The 18,754-nt window shown below is 49.3% G+C and overlaps 2 protein-coding genes across 3 annotated transcripts in view; one reads left to right on the forward strand and one right to left on the reverse strand.

Annotated features, from left to right (window-relative positions):
* Positions 1–3,441: 3,441 nt before the first annotated feature.
* Positions 3,442–4,705, reverse strand: LOC128406814 (uncharacterized protein K02A2.6-like). Its single transcript, XM_053374533.1, has one exon. It carries the CDS (start codon positions 4,576–4,578, stop codon positions 4,039–4,041), a length of 540 nt encoding a protein of 179 aa, XP_053230508.1. The 5' UTR covers positions 4,579–4,705; the 3' UTR covers positions 3,442–4,038.
* Positions 4,706–11,674: 6,969 nt separating this feature from the next.
* WDR44 (WD repeat domain 44) overlaps positions 11,675–18,754 on the forward strand; it is a 43,729-nt gene continuing 36,649 nt past the window's right edge. For both annotated transcript variants that reach the window (XM_053374530.1, XM_053374532.1), the window contains exon 1: positions 11,675–11,845. In XM_053374530.1, the coding sequence (XP_053230505.1) occupies positions 11,766–11,845 (80 nt within the window). In that variant the 5' untranslated portion in view covers positions 11,675–11,765. The remainder of the gene's footprint in view (positions 11,846–18,754) is intronic.

Genomic DNA, 18,754 nt, shown 5'->3' on the forward strand with positions numbered 1-18,754 from the left:
ACCAGTCTCTGTCTCGCATCTTCTCACTTCCTGATCTCTGAATATCACATGCAAATTACAGTGGAGAAAAGAACAATGGTAATCATTATAAATCCACCATCATGATGGTAGACAATACCAGTGAACAAAACTCAGACTCCGGTCTTGCTCAACATGTGAAATAGATATGCTAATCTTGGTCTTACCAGAATTACTACATGCATTAAGAGGGTGATTGTGTTTTCAAAAAACTATTGGGTTTGATTGGGAAGGAGATTCTTGAAGCTTGTTGAAAGGGAGTTGTGTTGACTATATCCTGTACTCTGACACCCAAAGGCCTTGCTAAGGATGGTGGTGATCACTGCTGCCTGCAATCGTCCCTCCACTTACCTGGGAGTAAGGTGTATTGAGCTACTCCCTGAACTGAACAGGGAAACAAGCCACAAAGTGTCTGACTTGGCTGAGAAAACCTTTTTTTGTTTGCTGTTTTCAGCCCCCATTCCTGCAGACTCAGGATTTTCTTTCCTGTTTTTGAAAAATAAAGAGACCTCGTAACTTGGAAGCAGTGGTCTTCACAAGCTCAGCAGGGTGCTCTGGACTCTGGTCTCTCTTTGCAGCCGAGTCCTTGCTGGGTCATGGAGCAATCTAAAGTGGAGTATCCTGATCTGGCTGCGGTTACAATGGGACCATTCCTTCTCCAGCCCTTTGAGGCGTTTCTGTGCTCCTGCTGGCGAAGGCAGTGCTCTTCCTCTTCCTCTGCTATATTGAGTCAGCATTTCGGGAAAGACCACAGCTCAGTTGCAGAGCATCTGCTTGGGATTCAGATGGCCCCAGGTTCAGTCTTCAAGGGTATCTCCAGCTGGGGCTGGAAGGAGAGACCTGCTGCTTGAAACCAAAGCCATTGCTGCCAGTCAGTGTAGACAATACAGTACTGAGCTGCATGCACCAAAGTCCAGACCCAGTATAAGGCAGCTTCTTATGAGCAATCCACAGCAACCCTTCGTGGTCAGTCATTGCCACATATGCCATAAATGCATGAGTGAAATTAATAATTTTTTTTACCCAACCTGCATAACATCACAATTGTTTACAATGAAGTGCACTTGTCATTTTCCTGTCCACCCACTCAATTAGGAGGGGTCCCTTGGGAGCACTTTGCACCCCTTCTTTGTTTCAGCAACCCTGTTTCATGCACACCCCATTCTTCAAGCAGTGTGAGATTCCAGGGGTCCAAGCACCTACCCAGGCCCTTGTTTCATTTTGTAAATGAGGCATGGCAGAGACTGTGGTCTTATATATATATGGATTATTTACACATATATACAACCTGAGCCTATGATGAAAGGGCTCACATCACTGACACCCCGAAAGGGTCTTGCTTCTTCCATAGCCACAGCCTTGGATTCCAACAGAGACCATTACTGAGACCTGCGGGTATGGAGCAGTGTTTAAATTCAATAAAACAAATAAATAAAGGCCTAAAGCAAGGAAGACAAAGCTTCTCTGCTCAACAGTTTCTCCTCAAATTGTTTTACAAACATGTGCATATTAGGTACTAGGAGGAATGCCGACTAAATTATTGATGAATTTTCACAAGAACTTTTTTTAAATGCAAACTGTTTCAACATGGATAAGTAAGCAGACAGTACCCCCGAGTGGGACATTTAGCAAATGTCAAGACAAAGTGGTTGCAAAGTTCCCTTTCCACCATAATCGAGAGCAAGTGGGAAAGGGAGAAAATACAGTATTTTTTGCCCTATAGGGCGCACTGGCCCATAGGGCGCACCTAGTTTGGGGGGGGGAATAAAGAAAAAAAATTATCCCCCCCCCAGGCACAGGGCTGGGGCAGTGGAAGCCCGAGCTTCCCCCGACCCCAGCCCCCAGAACAGGCTGCTATCCGCAAGCCTTGGGAGCCCGGCGGGAAGTCGCATCAGGCTCCCAAGGCTTGCGGAGAGCTGCCCAAAGCCCGGGGTGTGCTCTGCTGCGCTCTCCGGGTTTTGGGCTGCAGGCTGCTGTCCGCAAGCCTTGGGAACCCGACAGGAACTCCTGCGGAGCTCCCAAGGCTTGCGGATAGCTTCCTGAAGCCTGGAGAGCGAGAGGGGTCGGCGAAAGCCTGCATTCGCCCCATAGGATGCACACACATTTCCCCTTCATTTTTGGAGGGGGAAAAGTGCGTACTATAGGGCAAAAGAGTAATCAGCCTGAAATGAAACTGTTCTTTCCAAGCAGCTTCTCTCTCCCCAGCCTTCCTTTCTGCTCTAAGAATGGAATCTCTGTGGCTGCTCCAGGCAGAGAGCAAGGAGAAGCGTCCAGCTTGTTTCTGAAAGTGGAATTTTCCGTGGCACCATTAGAAATTGTGATACCTAAAAGAAATAGGGACATCCCACAATTTCTGGACCCTTGGAAGTTATGTTACATCAGCAGTCCTGCCTCTGTCCTACAGCCCGCCTTGCCATGAAAAGGTAGACAAAATCAACAATCCAGAGAAATAAGAATTTTCCCCCAGATGAATCCATCCTCTCCCTCCCCCTCCCCCACCCCAAAGATCTTGTGCAAAGGTCAAAAAATGCCAAACTTTGCAAAAGGTTTCTGCTAATGCACACTACTGCTGTTGCATGTGGAAAGGAGTTTTATTAAGTTGTGGGCGGACATAGCAGTCGACACAGAGATTTCTCCAAATGGTTCTTTATAGTAAGCTGGAACTGAACTGAACTGAACAGCTCAGTCAGCCTGCTTTTATATTTCGCTGTCAACATTGTAACAACAACAGGGTTTCCCACCGAAATTAACTTATGAGGACCTGAGTGAAAACTACTGGTATATACACAATACCCCTGGTGGCCAGGGTGAGAACTTTAATACATAAGGATTGGAATTGCCCAAAAAAGATGTTAGATTGTTTTTGTATGCCACTACAGCGGCAAGAATTTTATTAGCCAAAAATTGGAAATCACAAGAGATACCAACAATAGAAGAATGGCAGATGAAGATGATGGATTTTTTGGAGCTGACTGACCTGACTGGAAGAATCCGCGACCAGAAAGAAGAGGAGACACAAAAGAACTGGAATAACTTTAAAGAATATTTGGCTAAATACTGTAATATAAGATAAAGAGAAATTTCTTGGAAGTAAAAATTAGGCTTAGGGATAGAATAAGATTAGGTTGTTAATAAATATTAAGGATTGGAATATTAAAAATGGAGAAGAAGTTAGTAAATGAAAGAAGTTAATATTATCAGAAATTTGGAGAACTGCTAATTAGGTATTAAAATGAAATTCAGTTAGAGGGGACTTGAAGTCAGTCATCAATGTAATGAAATCAGGATTTGGAAGTTAAAATTTTCTTTTATGTGTTTTTATTTATTTGTGTGTATTGTAATGTTTTTCATTTTTCTTTTTTTCTTGTCTCTTTTGTATGTGATTAATGTGAAAATTAATAAACAAAATGGGGGGGAGAGAACTTCAATACATAACACCCCTCCCCACCGAGATAAGGCATTAGTTACAATCATAGTGGTTCCATTACATACAGCAATACCCTTATTGGTTTCAGTAAGGCACGTAAGCATATTAATTGACCCTATTCACCATACAGCTTTACATGTGCAGTTTGTCCGGTGAACATAGTCCGTTAAATAAGCTGGGCGCTTGGAAACCCTTTCAGACTGCCAAGGGCCAGTACCAGAATCCGGGTGGCTGCCCGATTCTGGCTGTGACCAAATGTAGCGTTGAGCCCAAGTTCCCTGGCTCCACTGCTGTCGAAGGAACCAACGTGAGCGGACTCAGCGGACGGTCAGGCATGGCGGTGGTCCAAGTCTCTGGAGAGCCAGGCAGATCCACTGAAAAGGCTCGGCTCGGCTCCATGCCCGCAGTTTGTGAGGAAGATGTAGGTGAAACCTCGCCTTCCATTAGCAACCGCTCCAGAGCTGGGGCCACAGTTGGGGGCACAGTGGTAGTGTCCAAATCCCCAACCCTGTGCCTTAGCTGGTCTATGTGCCGGCGCCACAAGTGTCCGTTCTCAAGTGCCACCTGGTATGAACGGGGCCCCGTGACTCCCACTACCGTGGCTGGCACCCAAGGAATGTCCCCCACAAAGTTCTGGGCAAAAACCTGATCCCCTGGAACAAAGGACCGTGGCGCCTTAGTACAGCCCGGGGGCTCAGCCACACCAGAGTCCGGGGGCAGCCGGTCAAGCAGAGACCGGAGGCGGCGGCGCGGCCCATTAGCAGTTCGGCCGGGCTCCACCCTGTGGCTACATGAGGAGTGATGTGCTGCACATGCAAGTATTCAGTGACCTGCTCGTGCCAGTCCCTCTGTTCCAGGCGCGCCAGTGCCTCTTTTGCTGAACGCACCATTCTCTCGGCCTGCCCATTGCTGGCCGGGTGAAATGGTGCTGTTAGGGCATGGCGGATGCCCAGCCCCTGGAGGTACCTTTCAAAGGTGCCTGATGTGAACTGAGGTCCATTGTCCAAGACAAGGACATCAGGACACCCTTGAGTTGCAAGCAGGCCCCACAGCACCCGGATGACAGCTTCAGTAGTGGTGGAGGGCATCAGGGCCACCTCCAGCCATTTGGAATAGGCGTCCACCAGTACCATAAAGGTCCGGCCATGAAAGGGGCCACCAAGATCGATGTGCACCCTCAATCAGGGTGTCTTGGTCATCTCCCAGGTGTTGCCCTTAGCTGCTGGCAGTGCAGATCTCTTCTCTTGGTATGCTTGACAGGAGGTAACCCACAAAGTCTGATTGGTCCTAGAACAATAGGATTCAGAATGCAGCAGTCTGATTGGTTCGCAGGAGCCACCCAATCCAGCTCCAGGTGGAAGTGAATCTGCAACCTGATTGGCCTACAGGAGAATCCCGGAATTAGCCAATCACGTGTGGCCCATTGTGTAAATAATGTATATAAAGCAGACAGTTTGGGGGAACTTCCATTCCTCGCTACTATAACCTGAATAAAGAGCAAGAAATCCACACTCGACTCTGAGTATATTTCACTGGCGACGAAGGTGGGATCCCGCTGAACTGACCGCCACACACAGCAGCATAGCACCGCCACCTGCCGCACCGCTGCCTCGCACCGTGTATCCAGGCTTCAGCTCCGGGACCCAAGGAACTCAGAATGGCAACCAACAGCAGCTTCTCACAGTTCAACCCAGAATCAAGAGACTGGGAAGCATACGCCTCCCGTTTCACCTTCCTCCTAGAAGCCAAAGGGGTCACCAATGACACCAAGAAGAGGGCAATATTCTTCAGCGTCTACGGAGAGGAGACATTCGAAATCGCCCGGCCTCTCCTTGCACCTGAAGACGTCGCTACTGTTCCTTACAAAATAATAATGGAAGGGGCACTTCTCGCTGCAGCCCTCGGTGGTGGCTCGTTGAAATGCCTTCTACGCAAAGCAGCAAGCCCCTAGGGAAACCATAACTGGGTTTGTGACCTCTCTCCGCCAAGCTGCCCAGTTCTGCAACTTCTCAGAGTTGGAGAACATACTTTGTGACCACCTCATCTGTGGCCTGAAGGATGAGAAGCTGCAACGACGCCTCTACACCAAGAAGGACCTAACATTTCAGGTCACTCTGGAGGAGGCCCTGGCAACGGAAGCTGCCGAGAGGTCGACGCAAGAGGCACGGCCGAGCCAGCCGTCCCAACCGAGGGTCCACCACGAAGACCTCACCGACGACTCAGGATCCGACAGGGAGGAGGTGCACCGAGTACAGCAGCGCACTCAAGCAGCCCACACACCACAGCTGCCTCGACGAGAAGGAGGGAACTGCGTAAGCTGTGGAGAAAGTCACGAGAGGAGGACCTGCCGTTTCCGCAACGCAGAGTGCAGGCAGCGCAGCAAATCGGGACACATTGCCCGGGTGTGTCGGGCTCGGCCCACCCGACGCCAGGCATCAGATGACCAATCCAACAGCCCCAGGTCCCGGGGCCCAACGCACCAAAGCAACTCGACAGAGCTCACGGACTTCCAGGTATACCAGTTGCCCCACCCCAACATAGAGAAAAATTATGTAGAGGTACAGAGGCGGCCCCGTGCCGCATGGAGCTTGACACAGGTTCAACTCTATCCATAATCTCAGCAAGGACCTTGTTGTGACGTGGGGTTTGTGATTTCAGCTCTCTTGACATAATATGCTGGAGACCGTTCTGTAGTAACACTTCTTTATTAAAGCAAACAAGACTGAGAACTGAGGAGGGGAGAGCTACATTTATAAGGACAGGGAACTAGCTAGAAAGGATACATTTTGGAGGGAACAATATCAGGCAATCACAGTCCTGCCTTTTGGAGGAAACCAATAAGACAGAGGATCCAAATACAGCAGCTTAAATGAACCAATAGTAGCTGTACCCCCTGGAACCAAAAGGCAGTTACTTTACCCTAATGCAAATACAGACAATAATAATACAGATATAAAATCCTTTGACTCAATACACAACAGACCTTAAGGAAACTGTGTCCTAGTGGGGGTCCCAAACTCAGGCTGGCCCCATTTACTATTCGGGACTTCCATAAACGTAAGGTCTCCACAATGGGGGTGGGGACCTTCAGGGTGCAATATCGAGGGCGGACGTGGCAAATGGACTTGCTTGTGGTCTAGGGCCCCTACTTTAGCCTACTGGGATTGGCATGGTTTGGACCACTGGAGCTAGCCATCACCGGGGTGAACCGCACTAACTTACAAGTGGATGTGGACACTACATGCAAGGAATTTCAGGGGGGGTTTGATGGGAAATTGGGACAGTATACGCCCCCCCATTGCCCTACAGCTTGACCCCGCAGTACGACCTGTCAGGATCAAGGCCCGCCGGCTCCCATCCACCCTGAAACCCCGTATAGGCGAGGAACTGGACCAGCTTATGGAGCAAGGAGTGCTGGAGCCTGTGCCTAATGCCCCCTGGGAAACGCCGGTCGTCACACCTGTCAAGCCTAATGGTTCGGTCCGCATCTGCGCAGACTACAAATGTACCTGTGCTGTTCCCGGGAGGGGGGGTTACCATGAGGCGTGGTCTGTGTCCGGTCCGAGGCTGAAGCGGAGTCCAAGGCACAGAGTCGAACGTGGTCAGGAACTCTGGCAGAAAGCAGGACAGGGTGCCTGCAGGAACAGGTAACCAACGATGTTGCTCCCGCAACCTGGGACTGGGTGGGCTGGCCTTTATCTCCTCTGAGGCATAGGGCGGCCCTGGTCCACAGGTGACTCGCCTCACCTGGCCTGGAGGCGAGCATTCCTCCTGTGTGGTGTAGTGGTTAAGAGCGGTAGTCTCGTAATCTGGGGAACCGGGTTCACGTCTCCGCTCCTCCACATGCAGCTGCTGGGTGACCTTGGGCTAGTCACACTTCTTTGAAGTCTCTCAGCCCCACTCACCTCACAGAGTGTTTGTTGTGGGGGAGGAAGGGAAAGGAGAATGTTAGCCGCTTTGAGACTCCTTAAAGGGAGTGAAAGGCGGGATATCAAATCCAAACTCTTCTGTGAGAACTTAGTTCCCTCCGCCTCTCCGCCCTGAGCCTCTGCAGGAGAGGCTGGAGGATTACTGTTGGTAAAGCACTGGATGAATGTGATCCCATGGCAAGGACCCCGTAAGGAGCCTCGCTGCAGCATTCTACACCTGCTGGAGTTTCTGGGTCAGCTTCAAGGGCAGCCCCGCGTAGAGCGAATTACAGTAGTCAAGCCTGGAGGTGACCATTGCATGGATCACTGTGGCCAGATCAGGGCGGGAAAGGTAATGGACCAACTGCTTAATATGGCGGAGATGGAAAAATGCCACTTTTGCTGTGGGTGCAACCTGCGCCTCCATGGAAAGGGAGGCATCGAAGGTTACACCCAAGCTCTTGACAGAAGGTGCTGGCACTAATTGAGCCCCCCGCAAAAGCTGGGAGTTGCCCCCCCAACCCCATGTCGTCCGGACCCAGCCAGAGGATCTCTGTCTTCGAAGGATTTAACTTCAACCGGCTCCCACGCAGCCATCTAGCCACAGCTTCCAAGCATCTGGTCAGTGTGTCCGGGGCCGAGTCAGGGTGGCCGTCCATCAACAGATAAAGCTGGGTGTCATCAGCATATTGATGACAACCCAGCCCAAAGCTCTAGACAATCTGGTCAAGGGGGCGCATAAAGATATTAAAAAGTATTGGGGAAAGGATTGCACCCTGCGAGACTCCACACATCAAGGAGTGCCACGGCGACAACTCCCTCCCTAGCGCCACCCTCTGTCCCTGACCTGAGATAAAGGAGCGCAGCCATTGTTGAACTGTGCCCTGAATCCCTATGTCGGCAAGGCGGTGGTCCAAAAGTTCGTGATCAACTATGTTGAAGGCTGCTGACAGATCTAAGAGAATCAGCAGTCCCGACCCGCCTCGCTCCAGCTGTCTATGGAGATCATCTGTTAGGACGACCAAAGCTGTCTCAGTCCCGTAACCAGGGCAAAAGCCAGACTGAAATGGGTCATCCAGAAACCTACCAAGCTGTTCGGCAACTGCTCTCTCAATTACCTTACCCAGGTATGGAAGATTCGAAACTGGGCGGTAATTGGATAGATTTAAAGGATCTAGAGATGTTTTCTTTAAGAGCAGATGCACCACTGCTTCCTTCAACTCCCCTGGGAAAGTCCCCGTGCCAAGGGACTGATTGATGATCTCACCCGGGGGGGGGCTGCACCTCATCTGTACATGCTCTAATCATCCAGGACTGGCACGGGTCAAGGGGGCAAGTGGTGGGCCTTCCAGCTCGGAGGATCTGTCTACTTCGGCAGGGAATATCCGATTGAAGTGGTCCAATACCAGACCCGAGGACAGTCTGTAAAGTATGACTGTAAAATCATTTTGATTTTTGAGGTGTGCCTTAATCTTCATAAAGGTAAAGGGACTCCTGACAGTTAAGTCCAGTCGCAAACGACTCTGGAGTTGCGGTGCTCATCTCACTTTACAGGCCGAGGGAGACGGAGTTTGTCTGTTCTGCAAATGGTTTTCCCAGGTCATGTGGCCAGCATGACTAAGCCGCTTCTGGCGCAACGGAACACTGACACCAGAGCAGCGCACGGAAACACCGTTTACCTTCCCCCCGGAGCGGTACCTATTTATCTACTTGCACTTTTTGACGTGCTTTCGAACTGCTAGGTTGGCAGGAGCAGGGACCGAGCAACGGGAGCTCACTGATATTGATGTTACCCTTCCTCGGTCACTTTTTGCTCCAAAGTGCTTTGTGTTATCTGCAAATAAGAAAACTTTATTGCTGATAATGGCCCTGGCATCCATTTTATTGTTGTTATTCAGCGTGTACATGATTACATAGCATGAACACCTAAATGAATGAGGGGCTCTGGTGGGGACTGTAGTCCTAGGCATCTGGAGGGCATCAGCTGGTGCAGGAGAACATCACTCCAAGCACTGAAGACCAGGCAGCCTCAGGACTTCACAAGTGATGGCCTTGGTTGTGCCACTGGCTCACTGTCCCACTAGGGGGTACTTTCTGCTCACTCACCTCTTTCCATGTGAAAACGTATAGAACAGTTTGCATTTTGTTAAAAATATGATAAAGGCCTTGTGAAAATTCGTCAGTATTTTAGTCAGCGTTCCTCCTAGTACCTAATATGCACGTGTTTGCAAAGCAATTTGAGGAGCAAGGAGCAGAGAAGCTTTGTCTTCTTTACTTCAGGCCTTGTACATAGCAGGGAGAAAGTCAGTCAAACCTAGGGATGAATGGTCTTCAGAACTACACAGCCAATCAAAGCACATTCTTCCTCAATGGACATCATACCCAGCCTCCACACCTCCCGGTTGCCCTACACCCTGATAGGATTTGAACTGGAAGATCCTTCTGAGCAGTTGCTGGAGTTTGTTTCTGTGGGCCTGGAGAAAGGGAATCTAAAGGCTATGCAACAACATTGGGTCCCCTCTGAAGTGGTGATCCATGGTTCAAGCTGCCACTCTGTTGGGTGTGGGGCCAGTCCCCTCGTGAGGTGTAAGGAAACCAAAGGAAGGGCTCTGTGTACAGTGAGGGGGGAAAGTATTTGATCCCCTGCTACATTTTCCCGTTTGCCGCCTGAGTACCATCCCCGGACTAGATTTGGGTTACTTTTCCCCGTCCGTATATTTGAGGGCTTTGTTTGAAGGAAACTCGGAGCGTTGTAATTAGCCTCAAATAGCTTTAGATAACCTCAAGGAGTTTTGGATGGCTTCAGCGGGATTTCAAAGAGCCTCAAAGGAAGGGAGGATGTTTAAAATGCTGTCCGGCAACTCCCAGAGTCCTTATCTGGCTGCGATATAAGCTTGTTTTCCGGGAGTGTGTCTTTTTTCCTTATTATTTTTTTAAAAGCTCCTACTCACTCTGCTGAGGCTCACAGGAGACTTGCTTCAGGTGCCTTCTTCGACAGAGTCCTGGTAGGTTTATTGTAGCTGTGAGAGACAGAATAACAACAGGAAAACCCCCAGAAATCCAGAAGGCAAAACTCAGAGATTGATGTGCATTATAATGAGTGAAATAAGTATTTGATCCTTTTGCAAAAGATGACTTAGTACTTGGTGGCAAAACCCCTGTTGGCAATTACAGAGGTTAGACTTTTCTTGTAGGTGGCCACCAGGTTTGCACACATCTCAGGAGGTATTTTGCCCCACTCCTCTTTGCAGATCCTCTCCAAGTCAGCAAGATTTTGAGGCTGATGTGTAGCTACTGGAACATTCAGCTCCCTCCACAGATTTTCAATGGGATTACAGTCTGGAGACCGGCTAGGCCACTCCAGGACCTTAATGTGCTTCTTCTTGAGCCACTCCTTTGTTGCCTTGGCCGTGTGTTTTGTGTCATTGTCATGCTGGAATATCCATCTTCGACCCATTTTCAATGCCTTGGCTGAGGGAAGGAGGTGCTCACCCAAGATTTGACGATATATGGTCCCGTCCATCATCCCTTCGATGCGGTGAAGGTGTCCTGTCCCCTTAGCAGAAAAACACCCCCAAAGCATAATATGTCCCCCTCCATGTTCCTTCAGATATTCTCTCCCTGCTCTCTTGCTCCTAATTTTTGATTGGATGGCACAAGCACCTTTGTTTATTAAGATGCAGCTGAGAAGCGCATTTTAACTTCCAGGGAGTGATGTGAAATTCTCAGATGATGGGGCAACATGTTCCTCTCCTATTCATGGTGTGGGGCTTGTTCCACACAGTACTGCATGCTCTGGCATCTTTCAGAGTGATTCCATGATCTGATAGTTATGCTGATGACTATTCTGTTTACTGCAGTTATTTAAAATAAAACTCTGTGCTTTTGTTCTAGGAAAAAAGATGCCGGAACTCACTATGAAGTTGTTAGAGTTAGTGCCACATTTTTAACCAGTGCTTTTCTTTCTAGAAAAGATAGGTGCTGCATAACCTTCAGTACCCTCAGGGAAAAAAAAATCACTGCTTACACTTTGCCTTGGGGAGCTGACAGCAATATGTGGGGGATGGATTAACAGTTAATGTTAATACTGTACATACAATTGAGCAATCCCCTCCTGCCTTGTCTCCCAGAGCCAGAAGAGGTATGAAGAGAAGTTAGAGCTTCATGCAGGCACAGTCTCAGATTGCTGGGGGAAACCCTGGCGGAGTGGAACCCAGAAGTGTCTCTGCGGCTACCCCTCCAACTCTTCGCTTCCCTCTTCGTAGCTCTGCAGCTTCCCTCCCCTTCTCCCTCCACCCCCCCAGCCCTCTCTCGCGAGACTTCGCGCGCGAGGCCCGGCCCGGTTGCTGCCGCCGCCGCCGCCACTTCTGCTCCGGTTTCCCTTGTGGGTCCGTCCGCCGCTTCGCGTCCGCATGGCGTCCGACTCCGACACCGAGGAGCTCTTCTACGACGCCCCCGAGGATGTCGCCCAGCACGGAGGGAGCCCCTCGGCGTGAGTTAGGGAGGGAGGGAGGGAGGCGCCGCCTCGGGAGTACGCACGATCCGGATCGACTCCGGATCAGAGCCTCGATTAAGATGAAGCACACTGAAGAAGCTGCCTGCCCCGCCAGAGACCCCCCCAGCTCCTTTCTGTCCTTGCTTAATGGGGTTGCGTGGCGGGCGGGTAGCGGAGCAGGAGGGCGCACCTTTAATTCGCCCAAGCAGCTCTCCCATTCTACTGTTCCTGCCTCTCCCGCCCACCTCCCTTTTCCTCCCCCTTGCAGCAGGGAAAGGGGTTGGTGGTACTGCGCGCCCCGAAGCAAGCCTAATCCGAATCGAAGCCTTAATTCGGATTGCACCGAGCTGCTGCCCGTGGCCAGCCTGCTCTCCTCTCTTCTCTCACCATCCCCTTCTTTATAGTCTGGCTCTCAAAGGGAGACCAAGGCGTGAACCCGACAAGCCTAATTCGGATTTAAACTTCAGTGCAGATTGCACTAAACTGCTGCCATTGAGCAGCCAGCTCTCCTCCCTCTCGCCCCCCGCCATTAGGTATTTGCTGCGTTGCTCTCCCTTTTCCTTTTGCATCCTTCCAGCACCGTTCCTGCCACCTCTCTCCCCTGGTCCTCCTGTTTGCACCTGTCCCTGCAACTGCAGCCCACCAGCACCCGAAAACCCAAATGTAAATAGAAGTGAACTGCAGAGTTGATTTAGGCAGGTAAAAACTTCAGACCAAGAACCCCCCTCCCACAAAACTCCCAGCCGCTGGTTCAGCCAGCTCTTCCTCCTGGCTCTCCTCCTTTTTATTTATTTACTGCATCCCACCTTTCCCTCCCAGGAGCTCGATGTAGTGTACATGGTTGTCCTCATTTGATCCTCACAACAGCCCTGCTAGGTAGGTTAGGCGGAGAGGCAGCGACAGCAACAAGGCCACCCAGTGAGCTTCATGGCCCAATGCGACGTTTAAACACTGGTCTCCCACCACTGTCTCTTGGCTTCTTCAAACCTCTTCCTTACCTGCCCCCCAATTCATTGTCCTGCCTCCCTGTCCTTGCTCAGCACAACCTCATGTCACCCCCTTGGCCAGGTGGATCCATGTTCTCTTAGCATCATATTCTGTCCCAGGCATCCTGGGTCCATGGCAACCCCATCTCCCTCCCTTCTGAGCTGCTTTTTCCTGATTCGTGCCTTTGTGGACATGGCCGTCTAGCTCATGCCCCAGAGCTGGTGCTCCTTTTTTCTGCCTTGTCCTTTTTATGAAGCTGCCTCCCTCCTTTTTCAAGCTTCCCTCCCTGTGTGTGTGGTGTTCTGCTGCACTCTTTGCTGATTTGAGTTCCCAGTTTTCCTTTCAAGGGGATGGCTGTGAGCTGGTCCAAGCAAGAAGGTTGCTATCCTTGCTGCATGCTGCCCTTCTGGCACCCAGCTGTCAGGAAAAACAAAACACACAAATCGCTGTCATTCTTCCTCTTCCGTTTTCTTAGCAGCAAGCCAATTGTAAGAGAAGGGTTGGGTCAAAAATCCCCTGTTCCTGAAAGGGGGTGTGATACTTTGGTAGGCATCATGTTAGAGCTGGGTGCTCAGCAGTCTGGCAGGTGGATTGTTTTGTGGGCCTGGTGGTGCTGCTGTTTGCCCCAGCTTCTCTGCCTGCAGATGGTGCAGATTGGGGTTGGTGAGTTTGGTCTCTAGTTGCGGGGTGGGTGTTGACACAGATGCAGGTCACGCACACCAGGACTGTCGTGTTGGCAAAGTTTGAAATGTTCCAGGCAGTGTAAACACCACACTTAACTTGGGACTGCTGTTGTCACTGTCATACTCTCCCTTCTGGTTCCATTTCTGAGGAGGGAGTGTTCACTTCCATGAATCAGATCTCCCTTCTGGGGAAAATCCTGAAGTCAGCAGATTTGTTTGCCAATGAAGGAGTTGTTCTTTAAAAAATAAAAACACAACAACGAATTGCATTTTTCAGTGCAGAACACACCCCTTCCTGCATTCTTTACAAGCCTACTTTTCCTGCAACAGTTACTCTGACTATGGGCTCTCTTCCTCTGCCCCTCCTCCATCCCAGGCTAGTAACAACCACCGAGATTCAGCTCTGTGAGTTGTAGGTGCTCTGCAACAGGTTGTCTCCTCTGTCCTGCAGAGGTGCAGTTCTGTGGCTCACAGAGTCTGTAACCTGAAGCCTATGTAACCTGAAGCGTATGTAACCCGAGGTACCACTGTATAGGTCTATCTTCAGCTCTTCCCATCTGCAGTTCAAAACATCTAGAGGGCTCCAGGTTGCTGAAGGTTCTGCTTAGGTCTTAGAAGCATCAGTGCAGGAAGTAACAGGTGGACTTAGAATTTCCATTGCTGTTTAAGATTAAAGGAGGGAGCAAACTTTAAAGTGGGCAGTTTCTTGGCAGGTTCAAGGATTTGGAAGTGACCAGTTCCCTCCCCACAATAACATCAGCCTGTTTTACTGCAGCGTGTGAGTGTGTGTCTAAAACGAATGCAGAATCAAACTTCATAGATAAACTGTCTGTTTTCTGATAAAACAGTTGGATGCTTTCATGCTCTGGTGGAGTTTATAATTCTGGGTTTTGAGGAGCAGCCCCCCAGTAACATAGCATAGCAGCTATTTTGTGGCTGCTTGTAGCATTCTATCTTTCTGTTTTTCACCAGCTGCAGACCTTAACCTTTCTTCACGTTATATTTCTCCCTCACTTTTCAGCCAAGACTGGCGCTCAAAGCTGCTGACAATTTAAACGTGTGCAGAACACAAAGTATAAGTGAAGATGTTTACAGAAGCCTCTTCTGCTTCCTGGTAGCTGGTGTTGTGGTACAATTCTCAGACACTTCTCTCTTGATCAGCTTTCCCTGGCCCATATGTTTTGAACTACAGCTGTGTTGGCTGGGGCTGATGGAGTTTGCAAAATTTCTGGAAAGCACCAGGCTGGGAAGTCTGATCCAGAGGAGCGTAAGTTGCTGCAGGAGCTGGTTGATGAAAAAGATACCAGCCATGGAATTAGCCTTTCCATGGACCCGTGGATCTGCCTTGTACTGAGTCAGGACATTAATACATCTAGCTCAATATTGTGTTTGCTAACTGGATGTAGTTTTCTAGAAAGGCTGTGAAATGAACACTGCTGCTGTACCACTGATTTGGGGCCTCTTCCTCATGGGCGAGTTCCAAGCTATTCCTCCAGAGGCAGAAGGAACTGTTGATGGACTTTAGTGATTGGTTGGTGACCAGTATGCCAACCCAGATGAGTAGATCTTGTGAGTGATCCACAGAGTCTTCTAGCGGTTGGTGGCATTGTACAAGTTCCAGGAGGTGGAGAATGGCTCAAGGCGAAAGTCCCAGTCCACAGAAACAGTCTTCTTTCTGGTTGTCTTTGTTTGGAGTAGACTGTGCTTGTAAAAAGCCATGGACTCTGGGTGATCACGTAAAAAGATTTTGGGTTTGTCTGGTGTGTGTTTCTAAGCAGAAGAAAGTTGGGTGTTCTGCTTTCAGGTTGTCAAATAATCTAAAGTAGGTACACATAGACAAATATTCAAATAACAGGGTTTTTTCTGGGATAAAAGTGATTTATGGACCTGTTTGGAGTGCTGGAGTAGTCACGCAGAAATAGTCCATTTGGTGACAAGAGAAAGGCTGCAGGCTTAATTACCCTCCTTCATCAGTTGATATTTTTTAAGTCAGCCAGTTGCCTAGAAAAAGAGAGAGGGTGGAGGGGCTGTTTCGCTCTTAAATTTCACATTTCATGCTGTGTGTTTAGCAAAGTGCATTAAGGTTTGTTTGTATTGCTGATTAAAAACTGCTGTCGCTGCAGTCTTTTTGGAAGGCTCAGGTCTCCAACTCTTTATTTCAGATTTAAAAAACAAAACAAAACACTGGCAAGCTGTTAATAAGTTCAGGGCAGGGCGAGAGAGGCTGCTTCAGGTTTCTCCCCCCCCCTTTCATGTTGATTATGAATAATGATTAATTTACCATTCCTGTTCTTGATTGCATGACATCAAACAGATACATCAAATACTGCATTTTTCGCTCTATAAGACGCCCCAGACCATAAGACACACCTAGTTTTTGGAGGAGGAAAACAAGAAAAAAATATATTCTGAATCACAGAAGCCAGAACAGCAAAAGGGATCTGGCTTCTGGGATAGCCTCTTGCTGTTTTGGCTTATGGGATAGCCACCAAAGCCTCCCCCGGGCAGCGGGATGAAGGCTCCCCCTGCCCGGAAAAGGCTGTGCTTGGCTATCCCACAAGCCAGGACAGCAAGCGGGGCGCAGCGATCCCACTTGCTGTCCTGGCTTGTGGGATAGCCGCGCACAGCCTCTCCTGGGCAGCGGGAGGAAGGCTCCCGCAAGAGCCGCGCTCCCTTTAAAGAGCGTGCGGAGCGCGTGTGCGGCTCTTTAAAGAGAGCACTGAGCAGAGCCTCCCGCCTGCATTCGCTCCATAAGACGCACACACATTTCCCCTTACTTTTTAGGAGGGGGAAAGTGTGTCTTATAGAGCGAAAAATACGGTAGTTACTGTGGATCCTGAATGGCATTTTGAGAAGGCCTTGAGGTTTTGCATTGTGCATGAGATTTGCTGGTTTTAAGAAAGGAGGGAGCTCCCCCACTATTTGCTCCCCTTAATAATATGTGACAGGAGCAGAGGGTGGAGGAAGATGGAAAGGTAGAGCCCACTGGGCTTACTGGCATAAGAGGTGTGAGAGGTTCATGTCCCTACTCAGTGTGGCCGGGGGACTGTTTCAGCATTAGCTTCCTTGGATTAATGGTTCCATTTATTTGCAGGTTGCTTTTCTATTGTGAACAGTATTCAAGGTGGCTAACAAATGAAGCAGTAGCTTGGAAACGTGTTGGCCTACAAATAGAGTGACAGTAAGATGGTTTGTAGGAGCACCTGCTCTGCTGCAGGTTCCCCAAAGGCCCCAAGTTTCAATGCTTTTCATCTCCAGTCAAAAACATCTTGGTGGCTGGGATGGGCCTCTGTGGAAGAGCTGCTGCCAGTCAGAGTAGTCTTATACTAGGCTAGAGGCACCTGTGGTTTAGATCAGCAGAACAGAACAAAGTACTCATGGCAAGCCTGCCCAAAGGCCCAGGATATATATTTCTAGCCAGAAGCCTATGGACTGCTGCAGCACTGAGGGCCGTGAACCAGGAAGTCTCTGCTGCAGAGGAAAGGTTGCAGCATTTAAGGAGTTTTTAGTTTAGAGAGAAGGTGAGTAGGAGGTGACATGATAGAAGCTTACAGAATTATGCATGGCATGGAGAGAATGGATAAAGAATTTTTTTCCTCCCTCTCCCATAGCACTGGAATTCGTGGACATCCAGTGAGGCAGAAAGTTGGAAGATTCAGGACAGATTTTTTTTAAAAAATGACTTATTCATGCAGCACATAGTTCAGCCATGCAACTCACTCTCACAGAAGGCAGTGATGGCCACCAACCTGGATGGCTTTAAAAGAGGATTGGACAATTCATGGAGCATGAGGCTGGATCAGTGAGTATGCTCTTCCTCCACTGTTGGAAGCAGCAATGCTTCTGATTGCCAGCTGCTGGAAACCACAGGAAGGGAGACTTGCTGTCATGGTCAGCCACTGGGAGAACAGGAGGCTGGACCAGATGGGGCATCCATCAGGGCTCCTCTTACACTCCTAGGAGCAAGTTTGGCTCTTCAGACCTCAATAGCAGTGCACCACTGAGTGTGGGGTCTTTAGCAAAGCAAGCTGTCCACTTTGGGGGACTTGCATTTTGTCTCTCTCTTTTCCCAGCCTTCCAAGGATGAGTCCCCTTTCCCTTAATTCTTTTAGTTCCAAAAAGCACTCTGCAAAGAACCAGCTATTTAAGCAACTCCTATTCCACCCCCTGTTGAGGTTTGCTGTGCACTACAAATGTCAGAGGCAGTTTTAACTTGGCTATTATGTGTAACATTCCAGACATCAAACAAAGCTTCTGATCAAAAGTTTGCTGTCTAGCTTTGTATCTAAGTCTGGAGAGTGCCTTTGTGTTTGTGTGTGTACGTATCTGGTGCGTCAGCCTCAGTTGCTGAAAGGTGGTCACTGTCTCTAACAAGGCCCCAGGGCTGCCATGTACTGGCTAGAGAGGCATTGTCTGATTAAATTGTTACGTATTTTATAATGTTGCTCACCCTAACAATAATCTCTAAGTCAGGGGTCTGCAACCTTTAAGACAAAAAGAGCCACTTGGACCCGTTTCCGAAGGGGGAAAAACTGGGAGCCGCAAAACTCGTCATTATAAAAATAACTTTTTTGTCACTTTTTAAAATTATTTCTTTGTTTGACCCCTCAGAATTACTCCTCCTCATAGAAATAAACGTTAAATTAACAAGTTACCCTTTTTGTGTGTGTGTGTGTTCTTCACTCCCCTTCAAAACAGTGACCAGCGTACATGCCCCCTTTCAATGCAGTGACCAGCGTACATGCCCCTTACAATGTAGCGGACGGGTGGGAAGGTGACGTCGGGACGGTCCGTGACTAACTCACGCACCGCCCCCATGCGACATCACAGCCAGTACAGCGCCCGCCACAGTGGGGAGTGTCGGGGTGCACAATGTGCCTCCTCCCCTCGCTAGTATCCGCCCCAGATCCGCGGCAAAGGTGTAAAAGAGCCACATGGGGCTCCGGAGCCGCGGGTTGCAGACCCCTGCTCTAAGTAGTTTACCTATGCGGTATTGCAAAATCTTTATTTGTCAATTTACCTTGAAATTAAGATGGGGGGGCATGCGTTGCACTGTAATAACATGCCAACAACAACAACAACAACAACAACAGTAATAATTTATTTATACCCCACCCATCTGGCTGAGTTTCCCCAGCTACTCTGGGCAGCTCCCAATTGAGTGTTAAAAACAGTACAGCATTAAATATTAAAAACTTCCCTAAACAGGGCTGCCTTCAGATGTCTTTTAAAGATA

The sequence above is a fragment of the Podarcis raffonei genome, chromosome Z (assembly GCF_027172205.1).
Source record: "Podarcis raffonei isolate rPodRaf1 chromosome Z, rPodRaf1.pri, whole genome shotgun sequence".
Lineage (NCBI taxonomy): Eukaryota > Metazoa > Chordata > Lepidosauria > Squamata > Lacertidae > Podarcis > Podarcis raffonei.